The sequence below is a fragment of the Barbatula barbatula genome, assembly GCF_947034865.1.
Source record: "Barbatula barbatula genome assembly, chromosome: 11".
In the NCBI taxonomy this organism is placed as follows: Eukaryota; Metazoa; Chordata; class Actinopteri; order Cypriniformes; family Nemacheilidae; genus Barbatula; species Barbatula barbatula.
In genome coordinates this window covers 23690182-23715451 of record NC_136774.1, presented here as the reverse complement: position 1 = coordinate 23715451, position 25270 = coordinate 23690182, and the positions used below count along the sequence as shown (strand labels likewise).

General features: G+C 38.6%; 2 protein-coding genes across 4 annotated transcripts; one reads left to right on the top strand and one right to left on the bottom strand.

Moving 5' to 3' along the window:
• Positions 1-6769: 6769 nt before the first annotated feature.
• dgcr6 (DiGeorge syndrome critical region gene 6) lies at positions 6770-10739 on the bottom strand. Of its 3 annotated transcripts, none has more exons than XM_079466774.1 (6): positions 10595-10739; positions 9928-10055; positions 8922-9082; positions 8643-8743; positions 8434-8574; positions 6770-7591 (listed from the first exon to the last, which is right to left on the bottom strand). In XM_079466774.1, exons 2-6 carry the CDS (start codon positions 10032-10034, stop codon positions 7511-7513), a joined length of 591 nt encoding a protein of 196 aa, XP_079322900.1. In that variant the 5' UTR covers positions 10035-10055; positions 10595-10739; the 3' UTR covers positions 6770-7510. The 3 variants fall into 3 exon arrangements, with proteins under 3 accessions (XP_079322900.1, XP_079322901.1, XP_079322902.1); XM_079466775.1 differs by having other exon boundaries at positions 7119-7591; positions 10652-10711; XM_079466776.1 differs by having other exon boundaries at positions 7119-7591; positions 9928-10274; positions 10595-10685.
• A 518-nt stretch (positions 10740-11257) lies between these two features.
• On the top strand, positions 11258-24987 carry rasal1 (RAS protein activator like 1). The gene is made up of 21 exons (XM_079466691.1): positions 11258-11766; positions 11847-11903; positions 12877-12990; positions 13605-13666; positions 14514-14643; positions 15846-15927; positions 16172-16312; positions 17100-17191; positions 17533-17650; positions 17797-17950; positions 19347-19411; positions 19494-19606; positions 19840-20032; positions 20110-20247; positions 20366-20510; positions 21551-21723; positions 21822-21959; positions 22076-22211; positions 22402-22522; positions 22697-22776; positions 22862-24987. The coding sequence occupies exons 1-21, from the start codon at positions 11702-11704 to the stop codon at positions 22999-23001; spliced, it is 2457 nt and encodes an 818-aa protein (XP_079322817.1). The 5' UTR covers positions 11258-11701; the 3' UTR covers positions 23002-24987.
• The last annotated feature ends 283 nt before the right edge of the window (positions 24988-25270 follow it).

The window sequence follows — 25270 nt, the reverse complement described above, 5'->3', positions numbered from 1 at the left end:
AGACAGACAGAGAGAGAGAGAGAGAGAGAGAGAGAGAGAGAGACTGACAGACATCTTATAAAGAGAGAGACTGAGAGAGTTAGGGAGTGAGAAAGTCCATTTTTAACATTTACATAGTTTAGGGTTGTGCTCAAATATCGATACATATTTTTTATGATGGGATGCACAGATATGTAAATTTTGGCCGATAACGATTCCCGATTATTCTTTAACATTAGAAGCCGATAACTGGCCGATATACAGTATTTAGATATTAATACAACATTTCCTAAGACTGAAACAAAAGGCAAAAAGTGGAGAACAGCTTTTATCTGAAAACATTGACTGCAGAACACAAGGAAACCGTTAGTTCTCTTTTCCCCTGAATATCACGTATCAAGTCTACTTTACACCAATTAAAGATCCTTCAAACTTTTCTGATATATTTTTATTTCATAAACAAACTATAGATGTTCTTCCAGAGCAACCCAGAGAAATGTTCTTGATATCCACGAGTCTAACAGGTCTCAAGACAGAAAGCCTTCAGACTCAAACATTATGCTTTTGTTCTAGTTATGTATCGAACAAAACATAACGTATACGTATACATACGTTCGAGTTTCAAACACTCAGATGTTTCAAACGTTTAGCAATTTTTACGTTTTTTATGGCCTCTGATGAAGTATTAAATAAATATTTTTTGAGGAGGTGTGAGCCCTGCAAACAACCGTGTGCGGAATTTTACATTTTCTTTGTGGCCATAAATTCTTTGGATCAACGCACCATATCAACTGTGTTCTTTAATTTTTGGACATTTGGCGCTGCTCCTCTTCTGTGACTCAATATGTATTGTATCTAAATATATTCTATGGTGAGAAATCTATTGTGATATGCATCGCATCTTAAGGCCCTTGCCAATACACAAACAATTTCATTATTTTTCACATTTAATAGCAATTATTGTCCTTGTGATATTATGCATTTCTTCTCTCTCCTTGTTTTATATACGTAAAATGCTCTTGATATATTATAACAAAACACACATTTAAAATAGAAATGGACATTCACGGAGAGGGAGAAAGTGAGAGAAATATGGTCTGTTCTATCACTGATAAATGCGGCTCTTTTGTGGGGGGTTTCAATCTGACAGTTTCTGACTGTCATCCGATGCAAAGGTGTAATGGGAAGATGCCTCGAGACGCCCTCATGCCCAGTTTACCAGGCTCTGCCCAGCATCCCTCATTCCTTAAGACAGACTGTCAATCACAAGCCTGGCAAACTCAACAAGGGGATTTAAAACTCACAGATCTGCTCTCCGGTGATACGCAGAATATCCTGTTCTTAGAAACATATCTTCAACAACAGCTTCACAAAATGTTGATCAGAAAAAAACTGCAATGAAGATGTTTGCATGGTAAATTCAATTCTGTCGTTCTTTTCCCTGCAGGATAAAAACAATGTCTGCTTGTTTATTCATGAAAACAATGTCCCTTTATAGAGTCGAGAAGAAATTACACTGCCTTCGTTTAACATTTGTCCCAATTTCTTCTAATCTCTCATGACAACAGACTTGTTTTTTTACTTTGTAGTATTGTGAATTTCACATTAGAGACAGATGGAGAGAAATAAACAACTGTCCCAATTCAACAAGGTCACATTAGACTCAAAAACATAAAATAGAATCTATTACCCGGAATAAGAAAATCCTCTGTAGACCAGAAGCCACAAAGACATTTCAGGCATCTGTGTTAATGCCGTTGTTGTCTGAAGGTGAAGTGGATATTAAAATACTCTCTCCAGACTCAATTTAACATCAAAATCCACCTTATTTACTTTACTAATACGGCTATCGGGTCCTTATCTTCATCATATTTCATCAAAATGTAATACTTTGCAGTGCCTTTCCCCTTTCAGCTGACGTCACTTAGGTCACATGAGCTAAAATAGCAAATACTTGAGTTATTGAGTCAAAGTTTCAGACTGATATTGTAGATGGATCAGCTCACATCTTGCCGATACAGATTTTTGCGGCCCGGGATTCAATTTTTGGGATAAAAGACGGTAGTAGTCAGAAACTCTGGTACTATGGACGGGGACTGGAATACACTACGAGACTTTTAAAATCTGAACAGATTTTTTACATTTATATTTATCAGACGCTTTTATCCAAAGAGTTACAAAGAGTTCAGGAGCAATAAGTGATATGTCATAAAAGAGCAATAATACAATAGGTGCTAATAAACTAGACATCAAACACTTGCAGATTTATTTCAAGTTTCAGATCTGATCAAATCTGCAGCTTGGCAAAGACTTTCTGCAACAAGTCCAGATTGAAAATCTGAGCAAAACTCTCGTAAGAGTTTCTCTCCTTAAGAGCATGGATGTTATTATGCACAAGCTAACTATCAGCCAACAGGTTTCATTTATTCATATTTTGCTTAAAGTATAAGTGAAAGACAGCGTATTTAATTAATTTTTCGATGTGAGATTTTGTCTACTGTATTGACATAAAATGTAGGAACAATGTAGTATATTGACAAGACGAAAAAAGTTAGATATGTTTGATGTGATCTAAATTTTGCGTGATCCGTTGGGTCGGGACGAAAATCATTCCAAGCAGATATCGGGTGAACACCGAGCGGATTTTCGGGCTGGGTGGGTGCGGAATCAAATTTAGCGGGCGGGACGAAAACAAACAGTCCAGCGCAGACCTCTACATTAAAGCAACACATCATTGCCACTATTTTCAAAAATATAAGAGGATAGAGACGTGCATCTTATTCAGAAAATGTACTTTAAATGAAAAATGTGTTTAAGTTAAGGATGCACCATATCGGTAATCGGCTTCCAATGTCAAAGAATAACCGGTTATCGCCGGAAAAAAATTGACATATCGCTTCCATAATTTAAGTGCAGTAATGAAGTAGATCTGCTCTTCATTATTTACATCACCAGCTCTGGTTTGGTTCTGGACTATTTCATACAATGCACATTTTCAGTCGTTTCTTGGATGACACATTCATTATTTTTGCTTGTGTGTGAGGAAGACTGGAGAGCTTCACTTGGTTTTATCCAGTCGGGGCTCGGAGAGTCTCAGTAAAGTCCAGCTGATCTCAGGGCAAATCTAGCACAACACAATAGAGCCGACATAGAGAATGTGAATCTGGACTAACTCCTGCCTGAAGAGCTTTTGTGGATCTTTGAATGTGAAACTTCTGTCCTAGTTTTCCATTGACGTGCAGAACAACTTGGGCCGCGCAACAGGAATGAAGTGAACGGCGTGTTTTTATGATGAGCTGTAAGGAACGTTCATTGAAACCTGCCGATGACCAACAAAGAATCACGCAGGGCTTTAAAACAGCTGCTCTACAACATATACCAGCGGTAAAAAACATTCCTCTTTATTGATTCCTTACAACTGAAAAGAGAAACTAAATCTATAAACACACACTCAATTATAACTAGTAATCCTGTTCTAGAAAGCCAGTTCAGCACTAAAAAATGACTTTCTAACTTAATATTTTTGTCTTGTTTTCCAGTACAAATGTATTGTTGAATCAAGAGGCTTTTTCTTGATGAGCAAAATGTCTTGATTTTAGATCAGAAATATGAAATTTCAGTGAGCTTGTGCTTAAAACAAGCAAAATATCATCCTGAATAATCCTATAGGCAGATTTTGTTTTGCTTGTTTTAAGCACAAATTCATTGAAATTTCATATTTTTGGAGAATTATTTAAGAATTATTTTCTTGTGTCATTTTGCTTATCAAGAAAATGCATCTTGATTCAAGAATTTTTTGACATTTGAAATGGAAAACAAGACAAAAAAACGTTCTGCACATCTCACCGAATCAACAACATCAAATGAAAACTGATAACGTTTGCCTTCCCTGCATGTCGCTAATAAAAACAACACAACTCACTTTCAACGAATGATGTTTCTAATAAACAAATTATCCAATGCATTTAATTCACTTTACAACAATGTGAGAGACTGAATGAAACCGAGTATAGCTGTTGACATCAGCAAATCTCTTCCCATCATGCTTTTAGTGGCTGGTTATGAGCAAGCGTGGATGCTCAGCTCTAAATAACCAGCACACCTCATCCAGAGACTCAGACAATGTTTTAATTCAGCTTCCTGAAAACCATTAAAGAATCAGATGTGTTAGGTACTGCAGAATTAAACCCATAACCTTTAAAACACACACAGAGATGTAAACAACAGCGTCCTGCTGTCTTTGAGGGTAAAACAGAATCATGATCAGATTTCTGAAAACTGCATGTAGATAGATGTGCTGATCTTTGTGAGTTGTGTAGTTCGCTACTACGAGAAGCGAGGTAACTCAATGATTGACGAAGACTCCGATGATTGAGAATCATTCTTGAGAAATCATGAGTTTGTCCTTCAGCACCAGTGTTGGGCAAATTTACTGGAAAAAGTTACTAATATGAATTACTAGTTACTAATGACATATTCAATAGTGTAATTAGATTACGCTCTTAAAAAGTATTAAATTAGATATTGCTAATGACTTTCTATATCCTACATCAACCTTGATAAGTTAAGTGATTTAAGGATAGACATGAAAAAGCTCTTTTAATTCATTCAAATAAATAATATAAAACTACATAAATTTATCAAAGCATCACAAATGTGAGAATGATACATTATTTTAGGGATTTAGATGAAGTTAGACTTTTAATTTTGATGTCAAATCCACTATTGCGCACACATATTTTCTTAGTTTTATTCAGTGAGTCTGAACATCATCTGTTGTTGTGCTCTGCCTCCCAATGGCAGCACACAGTAAACGCACAAATACACAAGACACACAGATGGGTATGTTCAGAGGCCAATATCATCTCTGCAAACACACCCTGTACAGAAAATCCCCTCCATTCATTACACCATGTGTGGTCGAGCCGCTGTACATTCTGCCGTTTCCTGTTCTGTGTGTGACAAATCCAGTCTTTGGGTTATTAATGTGCTGATGAAACGTCCCGTCCCATCGCACCTGCTTCTACAGCTCATCCCGTTCTCCTCACTGAATTCCTCCATGTGTTTGGACCGCCTCAGCAGAAGAACATCAATCTGAGGTTTAAGGTTTGAAACATTCTCCGAATGACAGTTTAATACTCAAATGTGTGCACAATAATATTATTCAATCCATTTTTTAGAAGATGAACAGAGGCATGTCTCTCAAGCAGTTTAAGACATGAAAGCCAAATAATACCAAAGCCAAGACAGTTTGTCACATATTCCTCCTCAGAAAAACACCTCAGTATTCTCTCATGTATCTCCAATAGAGAGATTCAGATGAGATCTCAACAATGTCACAAACGGAGCTCAGATTTGCCAAAACATGATGAATGACAATACCAACAAACATTTATCACAGACACTTCATGATCTGAGCGATATCCCTATTCATTCTATAGCTATATAGTATTCATTTATTCACTCATCCAATTTAAATCTAGATTAAAGACGCATCTTTACAGACAAACATTCACTTAATGCAAATATGCTAAATAAACCACCGGGAGACATGAGATATTATTTACTAGAATAATTTAACTTGTTATATTAACACCATGTACTGTGTTTTACCTTTTTTGTGTTTTTTTTATTTTCTCCTGTAAAGCTGCTTTGGATCAATGCACATTGTGAAAGCGCTATATACAGTAAATAAGATTGAATAAAATGTAGAAGCATTTAAAGACTCTGAGGTAAAAATAACCTGAATAAACATCAGCAGAAGCTTACTGTATGCCTCAACAACACAACGGCATACTTCTGGACTGTAAGTTTGCAAATCTGTCATTCATTCAAATGACAATAACATCTGGACGATAAGAAACAAACACACACACACACAGTACAAACATTAAACAAACATTTAAAGTATCAATTCAATACAACTAACCTTAATAAAATGTAAAAAAACATTCAACTAAAGGTTCGTAACTCCGTGTTAAAGAGAATATGAAAACAAATACCTCGCGTGAAGGTCTAGGAATCCACCTTTAAAAGAATCGGTTCAAATGAATCGAGTCATTTTGATTAGCTTCCTTAAAACGTATCTAATTTGCATATCACCTGCTTGACTCCTCCCCCCTGTTTCCGTCAAACATTTAAAGTATCAATTCAATGCAACTAACGTTAATAAAATAAAATAAAAACATTTAACTTGCGTATAAATAAAGCGCTAAAGCTCGGTGTTAAACAGAATATGCAAAGAAATGCCTCTGGAAATTCACCTTGTTCACTGTGAGGCTCGCGCTGAGTGAAATCCCGCGTCTCGACACAAGATGGCGCCCGCGACAATCCATTAAGTGGATCCTGAAACTTTATATTAAAACAAAAAAGATGAATTGTTTTGTCACGTGATACTGAGACTTTTAAGAGCTTTTCAAGTCAACTCAAAAACATTGTTGAGACAAAGCGTTCCTGTGGCTCAGTGGTTGGAGCGTGGTGCTACGCCAGGGTCAGGGGTCGGATCCCAGGGATGCGCACACACTCAGATATAAATGTATAGAATAATGCAATGTAAGTCGCTTTGGATAAAACATCTGCCAAATACATCAGGGTAAACCCAAAGACCCTGTCAGTGAACACCAGAGAGAAAAGATTTTAAAAGCATTTTAAGAGACTACCAACCAATAAAACCCCAACACATAAAACTAATGTTTTAACACAGAGCATCCAATGGGTTCATTAAACTGCTTAAGAATATATATGCTACAGTTTCTTACTTTAATGTTAAGAAAATAAAAAACAGCAGAGGGTCACTTAAATATATTTTATTAACAGTAAGTGTCCCACCATAAATGATACTATATTATTACCATGTCTTTTAACTATATTGAAGAAATTGGAAAACTAGTTTTGTTATAGAACAACTGCTTTCACAATTTCTTTTTCATTTTTACTATAAGAGAGACAAAAACAAGTAAAAACATATTCATGTTAATGCTAAATAATTCAGCAGATCTGTAGCAAAACCCAACCATTTTATGCTTTTTCAAAGTCAAAGGATTTAACATTATCCAAGTACTGACACTATATTATTCTGACGCTATCCTATAAGCAAACTGAGATCAAAAATCAACCTAAAGGAAGTAAAAAACTAATTTCCACATATGAAGAAATATATTTTTTAATTATTTTTCAAAAATAATACAGAATTTAGCCAAACATGACAAGCTACACATCTAAAGAAAAGTCACAACAGTGAACTAAACAAAGTTCAAGCTATTGTACAAACAAATATACAAAACTATATTTATCATCATTTTTTCTTGCCCACCATTAACTTAATGTCCACAGGTGGGTTGGTTCAAAATAAAAAAACACCAAACATTTAGAAGAAACAAACATCTTGCTGAACAACCAGTGAGAATCCAGTGAACTGAATCCAGTGTGAATCTGCGCAGCGTAACACAAATATTTATTTTAGATTGAAAGGCTTGATGTGTGTATGTATGAACACAGCAGCGTCAGACATCATGATCCACGTCAGCTGTTCTCAGGGCAGTGTTCCTGAAACCATCTCTTTCTGCTGCAGCTTCAGGATCAGCTCCAGCAGATTCATCTGCATCATCAGCTCCTGTAAGATTGAGAACACAACATAAAACTTGAATCTCCACACACACACTTCTAGATCTGCAGGGTAGTCGTACATTTTCAATGACTTGTGATAGTCAGCGGGGGTGTGTCTATGTGATTTGTCTTTTTCTATGTGTAGTGTATATGATCCCTCATCACACAGGAACCACATGAAACATTGTGTGCGAGACATTCTCCTACATGGCATGATGCCACAATATGATCATTTGGATCGCTAGATGGTGCACTTTGGAAACAACAACAAAAGGTGAAACTAAATGACGTTATGTAGGAGAGTGGAATTATGGGACATGTGGTTTTCACAATCCAGAAGCGTATGGAGATCGCCCATCATGTTCACGGACGAGATAAGGAATGAATTACATTTGATGTCATCGTAATGAATTTGCTGCAAGAAACGTGTAATGTAAAGCTACTTTAGCCCATGAGAATGATATTGGACTTTGTCAAGTGATTTGGTAGCGTAATGCTACACAGTTTAACGTGTTTAAAACAGTCATACAGTCGTCGTTTATAAAGTCAACTACATTTACGCTCGTTTGTGTTTCCTTTAGTCGCCAAAGAGTCATCGTGATCCATAATAACAGAAAAACAGACGCTGCGTCCCAGATGCTGTATAAGCACTTCTGCATTGTCCCAGGGACGGGACATTAGTTTGAATAGGAATTTCTCTGGATTTGCACATTCTTGGGAACATTTGGAATCCAGTAAGTACACAACTGCATGAAATACATCACACTCTGCAAGGGATTTTGGGATATTTTATAACAAAATTATTCCATATTGTGGCTTTAAGAGAGATAAAGAGAAACTGAGTATAACCTGTGGGTTAGTAGTGATGTAGAATCCAGATACACCTGCTTTCTCCAGTGTGTTCTGCTGGTCCAGAACCTTCTGATCCATTTCAGCAATAATCTTCTCATCCATCATCCTCTGCTCTTCTCTCACACGCTGCTCCAGAGCCTGAAACACAGAAGAGTGAGTAAGTATTTGATGCGTGATTATATAAACACACACACAGATTGATTTACCTCGGTTTCAGTTCGCTGGTTACTTTTCAGAACGGCCACATTATGAGACTTGCACGTCTGCAGAGCTTGTCTGTGTTTTCGAACCAAATCCTGCTTAAGTGCTGAGACAAACAGACGGACAGACAATAATAGCTCCTTATTTCCAGTATCTCATAGCCACACATACACACTTATGAAGCTGAATTTGTGAAAACCCTCACAGACACAGTAGTTTTCAAACTAATGTTTGTAATAAGAACTAAAATCCTCACAAGAACAGTCAGAGCTGTAGAGACACACCTCTGTGTTCACTGTGTAGTTTTTGTCGCTGGTTGTAGAGGTTTTTCTCTGTCAGGTGTTGAATATCCAGCAGTCCTTGAACTATTTCATACACAGTCCCGTCGATGAGAGCATGAGCGAGATCGCTGAGCGTTGTATACGACAGGCGCTGCTGAAATGAGCTGAAGCAAACAAACACATTAATTTTTTTATTCTGATCCCCATTAGCCACTAACTAGGTAGTGGCTACTCTTCCAGGGGTCCCAACAAGTATAAAATACAAAACAACATCAAACAACAACAATAAACATCAAGTTAATAAAAGATACAAACATTTAAGACTTACCATTTGTAATACATTGTTTCATTAAATATACCTTTAAAGATTTTTTGAATCTCATTTTACTTAAAAACAAATATGTAATATCTGATGGAAAATCATTCCTCAATATATTACACTTCGTTGCCTTGCATTGGTTTTTGAAACAGGAAGTAAAAAACATCCTTTTGATCCACGCCTGTTGACAATACAGGACAATTCTAGACACAGAAATATATTCAACAAAACAAAGCAGGGACATTATCATCCTATCCTTCACCAATAACCAAGCTAAAGTCCAATACATTTCATTTATATGACCCTTTGATTACAATTTAAGATGAGTCGTGCAGGACTGATTGTAGCTTATTCAAATCATTGCTTGCTGAACTTGACAACACTCCTGGACAATAATCTAAGTGAGTAAGAAGAACCATTCTTTGTACAATTTGAGCAATGCAATGTTGTGGTAAAAATGTTGTGCATCTATTAATGTCTGACATGCCTCTTCCCATAACTTCAATCTGTTTTGACCACTTTAACCTGCTGTCTAATGTCACTCTGAGAAGTGTTATTTCCTCTACCTGATCAATATGCACATTCCACAAAGACAATTGGTCTTTTAGATCCACGTTTACAAAAGCCTATTGACATCAAAGAATGACATCACACAGCTAGAGATGTGATGTGATGGGGTGATGCATGTACCTGGGCAGGTCCTTCACCAGCGTCTGAAGTTCTGACAGCAGGTAATAATGTCTCTCCTGTTGTCTAGCAGCGTCAGACTGATCATCACTCAAACTGTATGTGTCCATCCCCCATTCAGAATGTATTTTCTGAGAAACAAATGAAGAGTTTATTTCCTAAAAGCCCAAATCATATGTTTTATTATGTTCTCATGTTTTTATTGTGTTGTATTGTTAACTGTATTTGTTGAGTTATTATGGCTTGAATCAAAACATGTACTCTTCTTCATTGGGTCCCAAACATCACACAACAACAATAAACATCAAGTTAATTGAAGTCCGTTAATTGGAATGAACAATAAAAAAGCTCTTTTTGGAAATAAACTCTGTTCATTATAAAACACTCTAATGATGACATGATAAGCCATGCTCATGTATGAACACACGTCAATATTACGTTTAACATTAATCCACACATACGTCATAACAGAGGATAGCTGGGACAAATTGCAATGACGTGTGTAAAGATGGATAGATAGATGTTTCCCGAAAAATGCCGGTTGCATTAACATACAGATCGATTTGTATATATGTTTGTAATGCTGTTGACTACTTTTTCAAGGTAAATAATCGCTATAAAAAACTGCATAAACATCATTTAAACATGATTAAGTTGTGAGTGACCTCACCTTTGTAACGTTTGAACGAGAATGTATGTGGTGTGTTAAGCTTAAATATGAACATACGTGTAGTGTGATTGTTTTGAATACACGCGCATGTATTGCGCATGCGTCTGGGGTCCTCCAGCGCACAGGAGTGCCCCTTCATGTGCCTGAGCGTTTTCTTGTTCCTTACGATTTTATCCCACAAATATATTTCTTAGATTCTAGTATTAATATTACCCTTCTCTACTATTATAAACTACTGAAATTATTTTACATCTCTAGTTCTCTGTTCACCATACTCTTAAAACCATAGATATAAATGGTTAAAACTTTGCATCTTTGCACTTTAATGGCAACTTAAGGTGAATCGCTTCGTTATTTTATTTGATGTTGTTTATAAACGCGTCTGCTGATTAAATATTCACACGCTAGTTTATAATGTTTCTACCCAAATGATTTAGCTTTCTTATACATATTATATTTATTAGTATTTATTTATTGGAAAACTAGAGCTTCTTTTTGATACACTGCTTATTTCCAGTGTCTGATCGATCAAACCTGTCCGATGATTCTGATCTCTCTGCACTGCGCAGCGCTCACCAGCAGATGTCGCTGTTTACACAGAATCATCATCTCATTCATTCTCTTCATGATGTGAGCGCACACCGGAGGATCACGACTCTCCGTGTCTTCTGTCATCTGACCGAACAGAAAACACACCGATAGCTTATAACCGGTGATGTGGATGTGGACACGAGATCAATTATACGGAATAGCACGTGAATTCATGCGTGGATTTACACACGCGCATCTTGCGTGAAACACAGAGTGTGGATCTTATCAGAGCAGCATCTCATTATTCTGTGGAGGATAGTCCTCTCCTCTTAAACGGATTTCTTAATTGTATTGTCATTATTTTGTTCGGTGATGAATGCAGATGTTTTACACTCAGGTATTCCAGAACTGTCCTGAGATGTTTGCCATGTTTTGATCACCTGGTCTTGTGAGGTTTGAAGGCTCGAGCTGTAACCCACTGCGTCTCTCATGTGCGTGTTTGACGCGCAGCGCGCAACAGGAGCGTCAGTGAGAGACGCGTCGCTATTATCAGTGTCATGATATCGATCATTGATCATGGCCAGAAACAGCTCTCTGTACTTTCGCATCGTTGAAGGAAGAAATCTGCCCGCTAAAGACGTGTACGTCTATTGTCTGTTTAGTCTTAGATGTGTTTGTGAAGTGCGTGTGAAGTGATGGATGCTCTTGACATGTTTTACAGTTCTGGGACCAGTGATCCGTACTGTATCATCAAAGTTGACAATGAAGTTGTGGCCAGGTGAGTCTTTATTTCTTACCTGAGTGTGTTTTTTGTCTGACTTATTGAATAGACTACGATTGTTTAACTTGTTTCGTTAAATCTACATTTTGTTTGCAAAACGGTTTCTTATATGTACGGGTTTGGTTTAGTTCGTTATTGTATATTAGAATGCGTTTGTGGTATTTATGTTTTCTTATTAAATATAAATCCATGTTATGTCCTTATTTAGAAAATTAAGTAAACATGAGATCACACGTGTGAACAATAATGCTTGAAACATTTTGTAATCATTTAACATTTATAATGCATAATGTTGTGGTCTGCTAGTTTGGTTATAGACATAATGACAATGACAATTTATTTATATCGCACAACCGTTGACCAATGTGCTTTCCAGTAAAGGAAAAATAGAAAAAATTTAATGAAAACAGAATAAAGATGGTCAGGGACCTTTATCATTCTTTACCTGTTCACACTGATACTGTTGTGTTAATGGTGGATTGTCATCTACTGTGATTCTGGTTATACACACACACACACACACACACACACACACACGCACGCATGCATGCACACATACAAATATTTCTTCTGTATCATCATCGCGCATCAGCTCTTTACAGCATCATACCATTACCATGGAGATCAACTAAATAATTGGAAGACCCCCTCCAACGAAACAAAATGATTTGTGTGTTTAGTAAATGTGTGTGTGTTCGTCTTTTAGATGCTGTATATTTGATTCTGCACACCTGGTGTGGTGCATATTTAAAACGCTTTGTGTCTTTTGAAATGGAAATGATCAAGCGTCCCTTTGAGAAACGGGGAGAACCGATTGATTGTTTTCCATCATCGTCCACGTATAGTCATTTAAATGGTTTCTGTATCCAGGCAAATTCACAAACTCAGCTTGACGTGAACTGCCTAAAGGTGGAACCTTGGCAACAGTATTTTTTAACAAATGAAAGGTTTTTTGCTGTGATCCATCCAGAACAGCGACCATCTGGAAGAACCTTAATCCATTCTGGGGGGAAGAATATTCCCTTCATCTGCCCACCGGCTTCCACTCGCTCACCTTCTATGTGATGGACGAGGACACCATTGGGTAATAAAATGTGCTTTGAGTTTTTTGAGCGATCACCTGCGGCGGTCATTTGTCATCGTGTAGAGCTTGTTTTCAATAACTGAGCAGGAGGAGGTCAAATCCCAACCCGATGATATCATTTAGTAAAACAAAAGCAAAATTGCATCTGAACCTGACACTCAGCTATCATCATGCATTTCATCGTATGAAATATGGAACAAGTCACAGAAGTTTGAAGTGATTTGAGGGTGGGAGGATTCTGACAGAGATGTCAGTTTAAAGGGTGCTTATGAAACCTTCTTACAGAAGGACCGAGTGTAAAAGTGTGAGATCGGATGAGTAAACTAACAGCTGACAGTCCAACAGATCTCACTTTTCTCTTCACAATGACATCTGAACGCTCTCCGATGCCATGAGATCGACTCTTGGAGTGTTTAAGTGTTGATGCAGAACTCTGATGTACACGCACACGAGCGCACCGACGTGTCACACGGACAGATAAATGAAATGCAGATTCTTTCTTTCATGTTCACGTGATTTGTCTTATTAAATCACAATTATAGTTGTGTGTCTACATTCTATGTCTGTATTTGACATGTCGTATGCTGGCAGTAATTGTCTTTTTGATGTCACAGTCATGATGATGTGATCGGGAAAATCTCTCTGAGGAAAGAAATGATCGCGGCTCAACCTAAAGGTAAAGTCAGATGTTGTTCTTCTGTGATGTGGTTCAGATGAATGATCTGATTTCACATCTAAACGTTGTCTTGCTGCTGGCCATCTTCTTATTATAATGCGATTTATGGAAAATGTCATTTATTCATACATTTGTTATTTTGTATTTTATTATATTGTTCATTCTAGAATAGAGGAAAATAAGAAAACAATTACTTCCACTGTTTGCAATAAAGTATAAAGTCCCATATTAAAATAAGCGTGTATGTGTTTAAGTCAGTAAGAGAGAGGTCTGTTCATCTGATGCGGAGGAGTTTCTCGTTCTTATGAGAAAAACATGTGATGTTCTGTACAGTATTAGTGACCACGCCACTCCACAGAGTCTTTCTCATCTTTACCCAGCATGCACTTGCCCTGCATGAATCACTGCCGCCTGTCACGACTGACTCACCCACAGGATCATGGGAAGAGTTTTCAAATCTCAGACGTCTGATTTATCACGACTATAAACCCAAGTCAACATACTGCACATCATTCAAACATAGAAAACATGTTATTGCTTCGATGTTGGTCTGTCATAGCTCAAGAGATCCGACAGAGTTCTCAGTTTCTCAGATGTTTCTCCTGAAGGATATAAAAACAGAGAGTATAAGTGAGGAGTGAATGAAGGGTCTGGAGGTGTAAATGAACATAGATTGTCGAGGTGAAATCATCTGGATTTGAGTCAATTGGATGAGAAATGTTTGATTCCATATTTAGATCTTCAATAATATCGATGTTTGATTGCAGACGAGCTGAATCTGAGCTCATTGTTGAGATTATTCTTTAATGTCATGCCTGTGTGTGAAGGTGTTGTTTCACTCCTGTAGGTTTAGATAACTGGTTGAATCTGACTCGTGTTGATCCGGATGAAGAGATTCAGGGCGAGATTCATTTGGCTCTGGAGCTGCACAGAGATGTTCTCAGAACCTGTCTGAAGTGTCACATCATCGAGGCTCGGTGAGACAGAGAGATCGCTCTTCTTCATCTTAATCTTCTTTCTAAAGACTGATGGAGCCTGATGGTTCCTCAGTTCTTCCTCCTGACATCTTCGGCATCAATGTGAAGGATGGAAAACAAGTGGACTGTATGAGTATAGAGTTATTAAAGCATAGAACAGATCCTCTGATATTAAAATAATTGAATGTAAACTGTTTTAGATCAAAATCTGTGCACATTTTGGGTCGTTGTGGAGATTTGGTCTCTATTTAAGTTCAGGTTTAGCACGGTAGTGTACGTGACATATAAATATATCCACAACAAGCTGCTGTGTGCATATAAGGACTGCTGCTGGTGCACATATGACACATATATGAATAAACCCTGTGTGCGTACATCACCCTGTAGCAGATCTATGCATGTGGAGTTGGGGAAGGAGGAGGGTTTCTGAAACGCGCTGAACCGCTACAACAATCACTAGCAGAGATTTAAATGTAGAGCAGAAAGCTCATTGGCTACTGATACGGAAGGAAACAATCAGCTGCCCCGTGTAGTCAAGTTATTATGTCAGATTGGTTTAGACTTTAGGACTGCGCCATCTAGAGTTTCATGCCAGAACTTTCAACACAGTCTAGCAGAAAGATTGGATAGTTTGGATATTTTTTTTAATTTATAAATTTGATTAGTAAGTCATTTACAAATGCATTATAAAGCAGTTATAACTGCATGAATGAAAAGGGGGATTCTAACGAAATTCCTGCCAAATAGTGAGCAGGTAAAAGAAACAACAGAACAGCCTACAGTGTCCAGTCTGACGCCTATATTACAAACAACATCAAGATAATAATCAATCTGCTTGCGAATAAATGTATTTATTAGGCATTTATAACATGCGAGTAAAACATTGCTCACTATTTGGCAGGTATTTCCTTAGAATCCCTCTTTTTATTCATGCAGTTATAACTGCTTTATAATGCATTTGTAAATGACATATTAATCATTACTACACACATTTATAAATGCTTTATTAAGGGTACCTTAATGTAAAGCGTTACCAAGATTTTAAATAGAGATTTCATCGGTGATGATGTTTTTCTGTTTATGTTATATTTTTAGCGAAGGCGTGTTTAAGTTGCTTCATTGGGTCTGAAGAGAGAAAGCTGTGATCTCACAACCATCCCATCACCATGCAGCTTGAATTGTGTGTGTTTTATTTCTCACAGAGATTTGGCACCACGTGATATTACCGGGACGTCTGATCCATTCACGAGAATCATCTTCAACAATCTCAGCGTTGAGACATCGGTGAGATCATCACTCGTTGTTCAATACAGCTGATGGAAGATTATTCTGTGTGGAAAAACAAAATAAATAACAATTATTTAAAAATAAATGGAAAAGAGTTTACAAGTTAATATAAACTTTTAATAAAAGTGAAAAAGTCCACAGTGTGCATTTGGTTGGGCATCGCTGCTGGAAGGACATCAAGCTATCACTGAAATAACTCATAACAGCTTCTTCATTGTGTGTGCGTGTGTGTTTGTGTCAGATCATCAAGAAAACACGTTTCCCGCACTGGGATGAACATCTGGAGTTGTGTTTGAATGAAGGTGGAGATGATGCCGATGGAAACATCATGGTGGAGGTCTGGGACTGGGATATGGTGGGCAGGAATGATTTCCTGGGGAAGGTGAGAACACACTTTAAATAATTCACAGGAGTATAATATCAGTGTCACCTCAGCGCTCATCATGTCTCATCATCATATAAAGTATAATGTTTCTTGCCTAATGTAGAAAAGACATTTTCTTTTATTGTTTATAAGCAAAGAAAGGATGTTAAGCAGCTCTCAGGAATAACAAAAACAACATGAACAATGTGAATACACAGCTAAAAGTACACATATATTTTCGATTAGAAATATCTACACATTCTTTAAATCAAGATATATTTTTTATTTGAGAAGCACGATGACATAAGATATGACTGTAAGTCTTGCTTTCGGAATAAAAATGGTGCAAGACAAACCACCATTGGCAGATATTTTATTTGCATTAAAGCCTAAACTTTTGTCCGAACACAAGAGATCATATCTCAAGATATTTTATCTCTCAAGTAAATGTAAGTTGATCTAAGAATGTTTAACTTTAGATATGGGTAATAGAAAACAAGACAAGGTTTTAAAACCCATTGAATGGTTCCTGACTAGCAGAATTTCTTTCGACATCCGTGCAGATCACAGCGTAGAATAATAAACCTCAAATTCATTCAAAGACAGAGGTTCATTTCAGAAGCCATCGTTTGCTGTGTGATGTCATGGCCCGCTGCTGAGAGAGAGAGAGAGAGAGATGTTTGTGTCTTATTGATTCTGTTTAGTTAATGCAACACCCACAGAAACACACAGAGACTCACTCTGATGTCATTGTGTCTCTTAACAACACATCAGAACATGTGTGTGTGTGTGTGTGTGTGTTTAGGTGGAGATTCCTCTCTCATGTTTGTACCAAACTCCTGTACTGAAGGGATGGTTTCGCCTGCAGCCTCTGGGAAACATGGAGGATGACGCTGGGTAAACACACAGTCACTTTAGATATAAAACATACCTACAAATAGTGTCTCAAGCTTCTTTTTGTGCACATTTATGTCACAATCTCCACTGAGAATATTGTGTTGTGTTTTCAGTTGATTTGTGTAGGCAAAATGTTATACTTGTAGTAAATGTAAACACGTGAACATCATGTTACTGTATTTCTCAGGGCTTGTGTTGAGAATAAATAATAAATGAGAAGTTTAAGTTGTGTGAGCACACCTGCACAATGAGCATCACCTGTCTGTCTCTCTCTCTCTCTCTCTCTCTCTCTCTCTCTCTCTCTCTCTCTCTCTCTCTCTCTCTGTGTGTGTGTGTGTCAGGGGAAAGCTGGGTGCGTTGCGTCTGAAGGTGCGTTTGGTGGAGGAGAGAATTCTTCCCTCTGTGTATTATCAGCCCCTGATACATCTGCTGGTGGAGGCCGTCATTTCTCCATCTGAGGTACATCACACAGACTCACACGCACACACACACTTGAGTTTTCTGTCCAGATGTGCCTGTTCCTGCAGCTACTTGTCATTCAGATTCCAGTTGCACGAACGTGACTGAAGTATTGGATTGTGACTGTAGTCTGATCCTGTTGTCAGGTGAATGAGCCCACACCGCTGACTTTACTGGAGGAGATCACAACAGGAGAGAGCCGTCAGGACATCGCCATGACTCTGGTAAAGATTTACCTCGGCCAAGGTCTCATCGTGCCCTTCCTGGATTATCTCAACACCCGAGAAGTCCACAACACCAGTACGTGTGTGATAACCTCGGACCGGCCATATTTACACACAGACTCCCTCTATCTCTCTCTCTCTCTCTCTCACATTTATGTTGTTTTTCTCACAGTAAGCGCGTGGGATTTTTCACCCTCGGCTGGTGTTTATGTTTGTGTCTCTGATAAACAAAGTATCCAAGTTTCCATAGCAACTCCACATGACGCAGTTTGATTAAATGACCCGGACGGTCTAAAGATGGGCCAGTGAGTGACAGAAGATTAAAAGAGTCGGCTCATTGTGACCAAAATTTGTTTTTTGACCTGCAAACACCACTGACCTTTACTCAAAGGGCAAGTTCACCCATAAATGAAAATTCTGTCATTATTTGCTCACATTCGAGTTATAATAATACATCACATTTATATAGCGCTTTTCTGGGCACTCAAATCGCTTTACATTGAACGGGGGTCTCTCCTCAACCACCACCAATGTGCAGCATCCACCTGGATGATGCGATGGCAGCCACATTGCGCCAGACTTATTGGTGAAGAGGAGACAAGAGTCAGAATTGGTCCATATAGGGATGATTCGGAGGCCATGATGTACAGAGGCGAATGGGCAAATTTGGGATTTTTAATGACCACAGAGAGTCTCATCGTCTCAAAGGGCAGTGCTTTTTGAGAGTACAGGGCGTTAGGACCTACACAGACGGCAGAGTGAGCAGCACACCCTTCTGGTCTCACTAACACCTCTTCCAGAAGCAACCTAGTTTTCCCAGCAGGTCTCCCATCCAGGTACTGACCAGGCTCAGACCTGCTTAGCTCCAGTGGGCAACCAAGGGATATGGCTGCTGATTTGTTCTGCATAAATGTCTTTGTTCTGATGAACACACAGGAAGAAATTTGGAAGAATCAAGGACCACCAAGGACTCTCATAGTATTTTTTTCCCTACTATGACAGTAAATGTGGGATGAGATCTGTTTGGTTGCTCACATTCTTCCAAATATCTTCCCTTGTGTTTAGCAGAACAAAGACATTCATACAGGTTTTAATCAACCTGAGGGCGAGTAAATGAGGACATTTTTGGGTAATCTGTCCCACCACGTAAGTCTCATGCCACTGTCAGATATTTTGTCTTGTTTGAGACAGAAGCATGAACGGATGAGTTTTCACTTCACTTTCTTTTCTGTGAATTGGCCCTGTTTGTTTATTGCTATGCGGCCCCCCAAATAAAGACTTTTATCTTAAACCAATAACACATTCAGTTATACAATGCTGGAACATCAATTATTCTGGTCGGGGGTCTGTTTTCTGATACTTGATTTCATACAATTGATGAGGGGCCCTCAGTTTGAGAAGCACTGGTGTGGATGATTGTTTATGAACAGATGAATAATGTTCTCTTGTTGTTTTCTGTATGATCCCAACAGCAGATCCAAACACGCTGTTCCGCTCAAACTCACTGGCCTCTAAAGCAATGGAGCAGTTCATGAAGGTGTGTGTTTAATATAACTGTGTGTGTGTACAGTGTGTACATGTGTGTGCGGGCTGCAGTGTGATGTGTGTTTGTGTGTCAGGCTGTGGGGATGCTGTACTTACATGAAGTTCTAAAGCCCATCATCAATCGCATCTTTGAGGAGAAGAAATACATCGAGCTCGATCCGTGCAAGATAGACCTCAGCCGCTCCAGGTGCGCGCACACACACACACACACACACGGCTGTATCAGTGGATAAAAAACACACACAAAGAAGAGATGTTGCCAGGCAACAGAAGAGAACTTTCAAAACTTGTATAAATAGCGCTTTCGCTGTTTCCACCTGTAAAATGTCAGCGAGCATCACACGATGAGTGAATTTCATTTACCTTTGATAAAACATCCGTACGTTTCTAAACTGAATGATGTGAACATCATGTGTCCAGACGGATCTCCTTCAAAGGTTCGGTGTCTGAGGCTGAGATCCGGGAGAGCAGTGTGGGTCTGTTACAGACGTATCTGAGCATCATCATGGAAGCCGTCATCACTTCTGTTTCCCAGTGTCCTCCTGTCATGAGGCTTGTGTTCAAACAGCTTCATAAACGGGTGGAGGAACAGTTTCCAGAACCAGAGAACGAGGTAGATGTTCATTAAATGTCTGATCTGGTCTGGTGTCTGATGTGACGTAATGTCAGGTGTGTGTTCTCTCTCGGCAGGATGTGAAGTATTTGGCCATCAGTGGGTTTTTCTTCTTGCGTCTGTTCGCTCCGGCCATCCTGTCACCCAAACTCTTCCAGCTGAGAGAACATCACGCAGACACACGCACCGGCAGAACACTGCTGCTGCTCGCCAAGGTCCAACACACACACACACACACTCACACACACTCACACACACGCACACACTCACACACTCACACACACACTCTCACACTGGTGCTGATCTCTCTCTCTCTCTCTCTCTCTCTCTCAGGCTCTTCAGAGTGTGGGTAATTTAGGTCTTCAGTTGGGTCATGGGAAGGAACAGTGGATGACTCCTCTGCACTCCATCATTCTCTGCAGCGTCTCCTCTGTTAAAGATTTCCTCGACAAACTTATAGACATCGAGTATGACAGCGGTGAGTTGCTGCTGAACATGCCCACAAACATCAGACCCCAGCAACACGTTACCATGACAACAAATATGGCTTAAACATTATTTATAGATCATTTAATTATTGGATGTTACATGTGTTTGTTTTGTGTATAAAGAAACTTCTCATCTGTAATCCACATCATCTGAGCATCATTCATGTGTATGTTTGTGTGTATGTATGTGCGTGTGTGTGCATTTGTGTGTGTATGTATGTGCGTGTGTATGCATTTGTGTGTGTATGTATTTGTGTGTGTATGCATTTGTGTGTGTATGCATTTGAGTGTGTATGCATTTGAGTGTGTATGCATTTGTGTGTGTATGCATTTGAGTGTGTATGCATTTGTGTGTGTATGCATTTGAGTGTGTATGCATTTGTGTGTGTATGCATTTGAGTGTGTATGCATTTGTGTGTGACCTTTAGCTGAGTATTTAAACAATAGACGTCTATGGCAAGTCTCCACAAAGATATCAAAATGTGTGTGTGGGGACTTGGTTTGTATATGTTAGTGGGGATCTAAACCTGAATCCTCACCAGCTCATGGGGACTTGTGTCACTGTGGGGACCAATACTGACGTCCTCACGGGCACAAAAGCTTATAAATATAAAAGATAATTTTTGAAAATCTAAAATACATTTCTAGGATCTTTAGGTTTAGGGGTTGGGTTATGGGATAAAATATACAGTTTGTACAGTATACAACTCATTACACCTATGGACTGTCCCCACGGAGATAATAAAACATACAGTATGCATGTGTGTGCGTGTGTTTAGTTAAAAGCATGTTAGAACAGACAAATGACAGCGTTAAAATTTGATCAAGGTTTGCTGTTGTCATGTTTCACAGTCAGTTGTACATGTGTGTGAAGTGACATTTGATACACACGCATGTTGGTGTGTGTGGACTAGTGCACCACCTGCTGTCTGTACTGAAGCACTGCAGTAAAGCAGAACCTGGTCAAGCTCACTGTTATTACTGCAGAACCACATGACAATGCCCTGAGAGAGTGTGTTGTGTTGTGCAGTGTGTGGAGCTCCTCAGCGTGCTGTGTTCTTACCTTCAGTCACAGTGAAGGAAGGATTCATGCAGAAACACACGGCAGCAGGTCCACAGCTCATCAAACGCTTGGCCTTTAAGAAACGATACTTCTGGCTGAGCTCAGAGACGCTGTCCTACGCCAAGAGCCCCGACTGGCAGGTCTGACACAAACACACACACATGAACACACATGTAACATGCGAGAGTCTTTCATTGTAAACAGTGTGTGTGTGTGTGTGTGTGTGTTTGTGTTACAGATGCGCACTTCAATACCCATCCAGTGTGTGTGTGCTGTGGAGCGAGTGGATGAAAACGCTTTTCAGCTCCAGAACGTCATGCAGGTCGTAACACAAGATACAGAAGGACGACTACAAACCACATATCTGCAGTGCAAGGTGAAACACACACACTCATGCGGTCTACATGAACACACACATACGTACACGTGTTCTACTACTCTATGTGTTTCATGACTCACTATAACCAGCGTGTCCGTGTGTGCGTGTTGCAGAATGTGAATGATCTGAATCAGTGGCTGTCAGCGATCAGGAAGGTCGGTATTTATAATGACAACATGCTTCCATCATTTCACCCCGGGGCTTACCGCGGTAACAAATGGACCTGCTGCTTACAGCCAGACGGCACAGGTAGGGTACTGAAATATTCAAATGTGACATCATCACTTTACCATGGTACTGACCGGCACAGTAATGTTATACAAGTGTGTTTAGGTTTTCAGTTTCTCTTGATCTCCCAATGGTTCTCTATTTTCTGAATGTTTATGATATACAATGGGTGATGAACAAAGATGTGTGTGTGTGTGTGTGTGTGTGTCAGCCACGGGCTGCAGTCGGACTCATTCTGCTGTGACTCTGGCTGACTGGAGCGACCCGCTGGATCCAGATGCTGAAACACAGATCATATATAAAGAACTTCTGCAGGGCCGAGACAAACTCAGGTGTGTGAACAGACCTGATATCTGCTGCAGAACGGCAATCCTCCAGCAGGTGTCACTCTTGTGCTGAAAGAAGAAAAGCTTATAGAGAAATAATAGAATTTCAACAAAAACTATTATCATCATGACAACTGACTGTCAAAAAGCTTCATCATGCTCCACGTGTTTCTGACACAGGAAGAAATACCTGGACACACAGGAAGTGGAAACAGCAGAACAGGAAGTGACTTCAGCGAAGACCAATGACCCATCATCAGGTCAGATGCACTCCGTCACATTAAGGCAGTGACAGAAAGTACGCAGTGTGTGACTCTCACTGTTCCTCGCGTGTGTGTGTGTTAGTTTCTGTACAGGACCGGTGTGAACGTGCACGAGCCGTCACCGCTCATCTGCTGGATGTTGTTTTGGATTTAGAAGAAGCTCATTCATCCTTCAAGAGCCGAGAAACAGACGAGAGCGGTTCACTCATTATGTGCTCGTAGACCTCCAACACACACACACACACACACACACACACCATTATTACTGTACACAGAACTCACACGCAACTATAACATGAAACTTATGCAATGCACTCATGACACATTTCTTTAAAGAACAAAGTTTCTGAATGTCTGTGGAATTATTTGTATATTTTTATCCTGGATGGTCTCTGGCTGAATTAATAACTGATGCCATACTGTAGCTTTATAAACCTGCCGTGTAGTGTGTGCGTGCGTGTGTGTGCGTGCGTGTGTGTGTTTATCTTGCAGAATGCTATGGCATTTGCTAAACAGCGTGACCCTGTGAAAAAAAACACAGCATTATGGTTTTAACAATTGAGAAAAAAAGGATTTTGTCATGATTTACTCGCCCTCAAGTTGTGCCAAACCTGTATAGATATTTTTCTTCTGTTGAACACAAAATGAGATATTTTAAAGAATTTAGAAAAGCAAACAGTTCTGGGGAACCTTTGACTTCTATTTACATTTTTCGTACTATGGCAGTCAATGAGTCACAGAAATGTCTGTCGCTAGTAGGGATGCACGATAAATAACCGGCCACATCGATAATAAAATGTAGGCTGATATATTATAGCGATAAATCATAAATATTTTCCTCTGGTTAAACTTCCAGAACAGTTGTGTCTTTCTGTCGGGATCATTCCCTTACTGATATTAGCAAAACATTGTTGATGTAGATTCAGTATTTATGAATGTGTTATTATAATAATAAAAGCATAATGTTTGAGTCTTGAGACCTGTTAGACTCGTGGATATCAAGAACATTTCTCTGGGTTGCTCTGGAAGAACATCTATAGTTTGTTTATGAAATAAAAATATATCAGAAAAGTTTGAAGGATCATTAACTGGTGTAAAGTAGACTTGATACGTGATATTCAGGGGAAAAGAGAACTAACGGTTTCCTTGTGTTCTGCAGTCAATGTTTTCAGATAAAAGCTTTTTGCCTTTTGTTTAAGTTTTAGGAAATGTTGTATTAATATCTAGAGAAACTGTATATCAGACAATATATCGGTTGTTGGCTTCTAATGCTAAAGAATCATCGGTAATCGTTATCGGCCAAAATGTTCGTATCAGTGCATCTCTAGTTACAAACATTCTTCCAAAAATCTGTCTTTCTGTTCATCAGAATTAATCCAGATTTGGAACAACTTGATGAGAGAATCTTCATTTTGTGTTGGAGTCTCCTTTAACACGTGAATGACGTATGGTTTCTTGCTTTCTTCCATACACATGTGAAGTCGTTTTTGACCAAATGAAATCTTTCTGGATGCCACTTATACTGTAATTGTCATCTTTTTATATTTGTACAAAAGGAACTTATAAATCTTGTAATACCAGCATTCGTTGATGATATTTTACAGACTGCTTGACGTTTATTTAAACACTTTAGTAAAGAGGACAAAATACAGTCATGTTCTAGATGTTTCTGTGGACAGATTCAGGTTACCGGTGTAAACTGGGATATGATGCAGATCTGATGTTTGTGGTTAGTTTAAATATTTTTTTGTTTGTGGCAGTGAAATAACCTAAAGTAAGACTTTGCAATGTGCCAAATGGTGTTTTGGGGTTACGTGAGCATGCTGGTGCAAGACAACAATGGGATTGAGTTGTTTTTGCCAATTTATATTGTTTTTAACATTTGTTGTCATGTACAGTATGATGCATTTGTTGCTTAAATTCACAGAGAGCTTTTTATCTGCTGTGCCTATTAAAACTTTACACAAAAGCTGCATTCTTTAAACACATATCAGGATCTGTGTTGTGTGTGATGGATTATTTACTGTAAATTGACTCTTAAACAACCTTTCATGTTAAGGGATTACTCTTCATTTTAATTGAATTACAGTTTCTCATGACTCTTAAAAACATTACAAACTGAACACTTTTAACAAATCTTTGAATGTAAAATTTGAATGCAATTTAAATAAAGTATTTCAAAAGCGTTAGTCATAATAAAATGTATTGAAAACTACACTGTAAACGATTTTGCTGTTGTTAGTTGCATTTATTGGCAACAGTTTGTTCAAAGATAAATGAATAATACAAATTATTAAACAATATTATTATTAAATTATTAAACAATAGTGAAAAACACAATTAAGAACAGCCTCATGCAAAGCATTCTGGGAAACTGAAATCCACATTAACCTTTTTCAGTTTTCTTTCTTCAATTTCGGTTCCCAGAATGCTTTGCATGAGCCTGTTATTTATAGTTTTTTCTGTAAAGATAAAGACTTGTTTGTGTTTA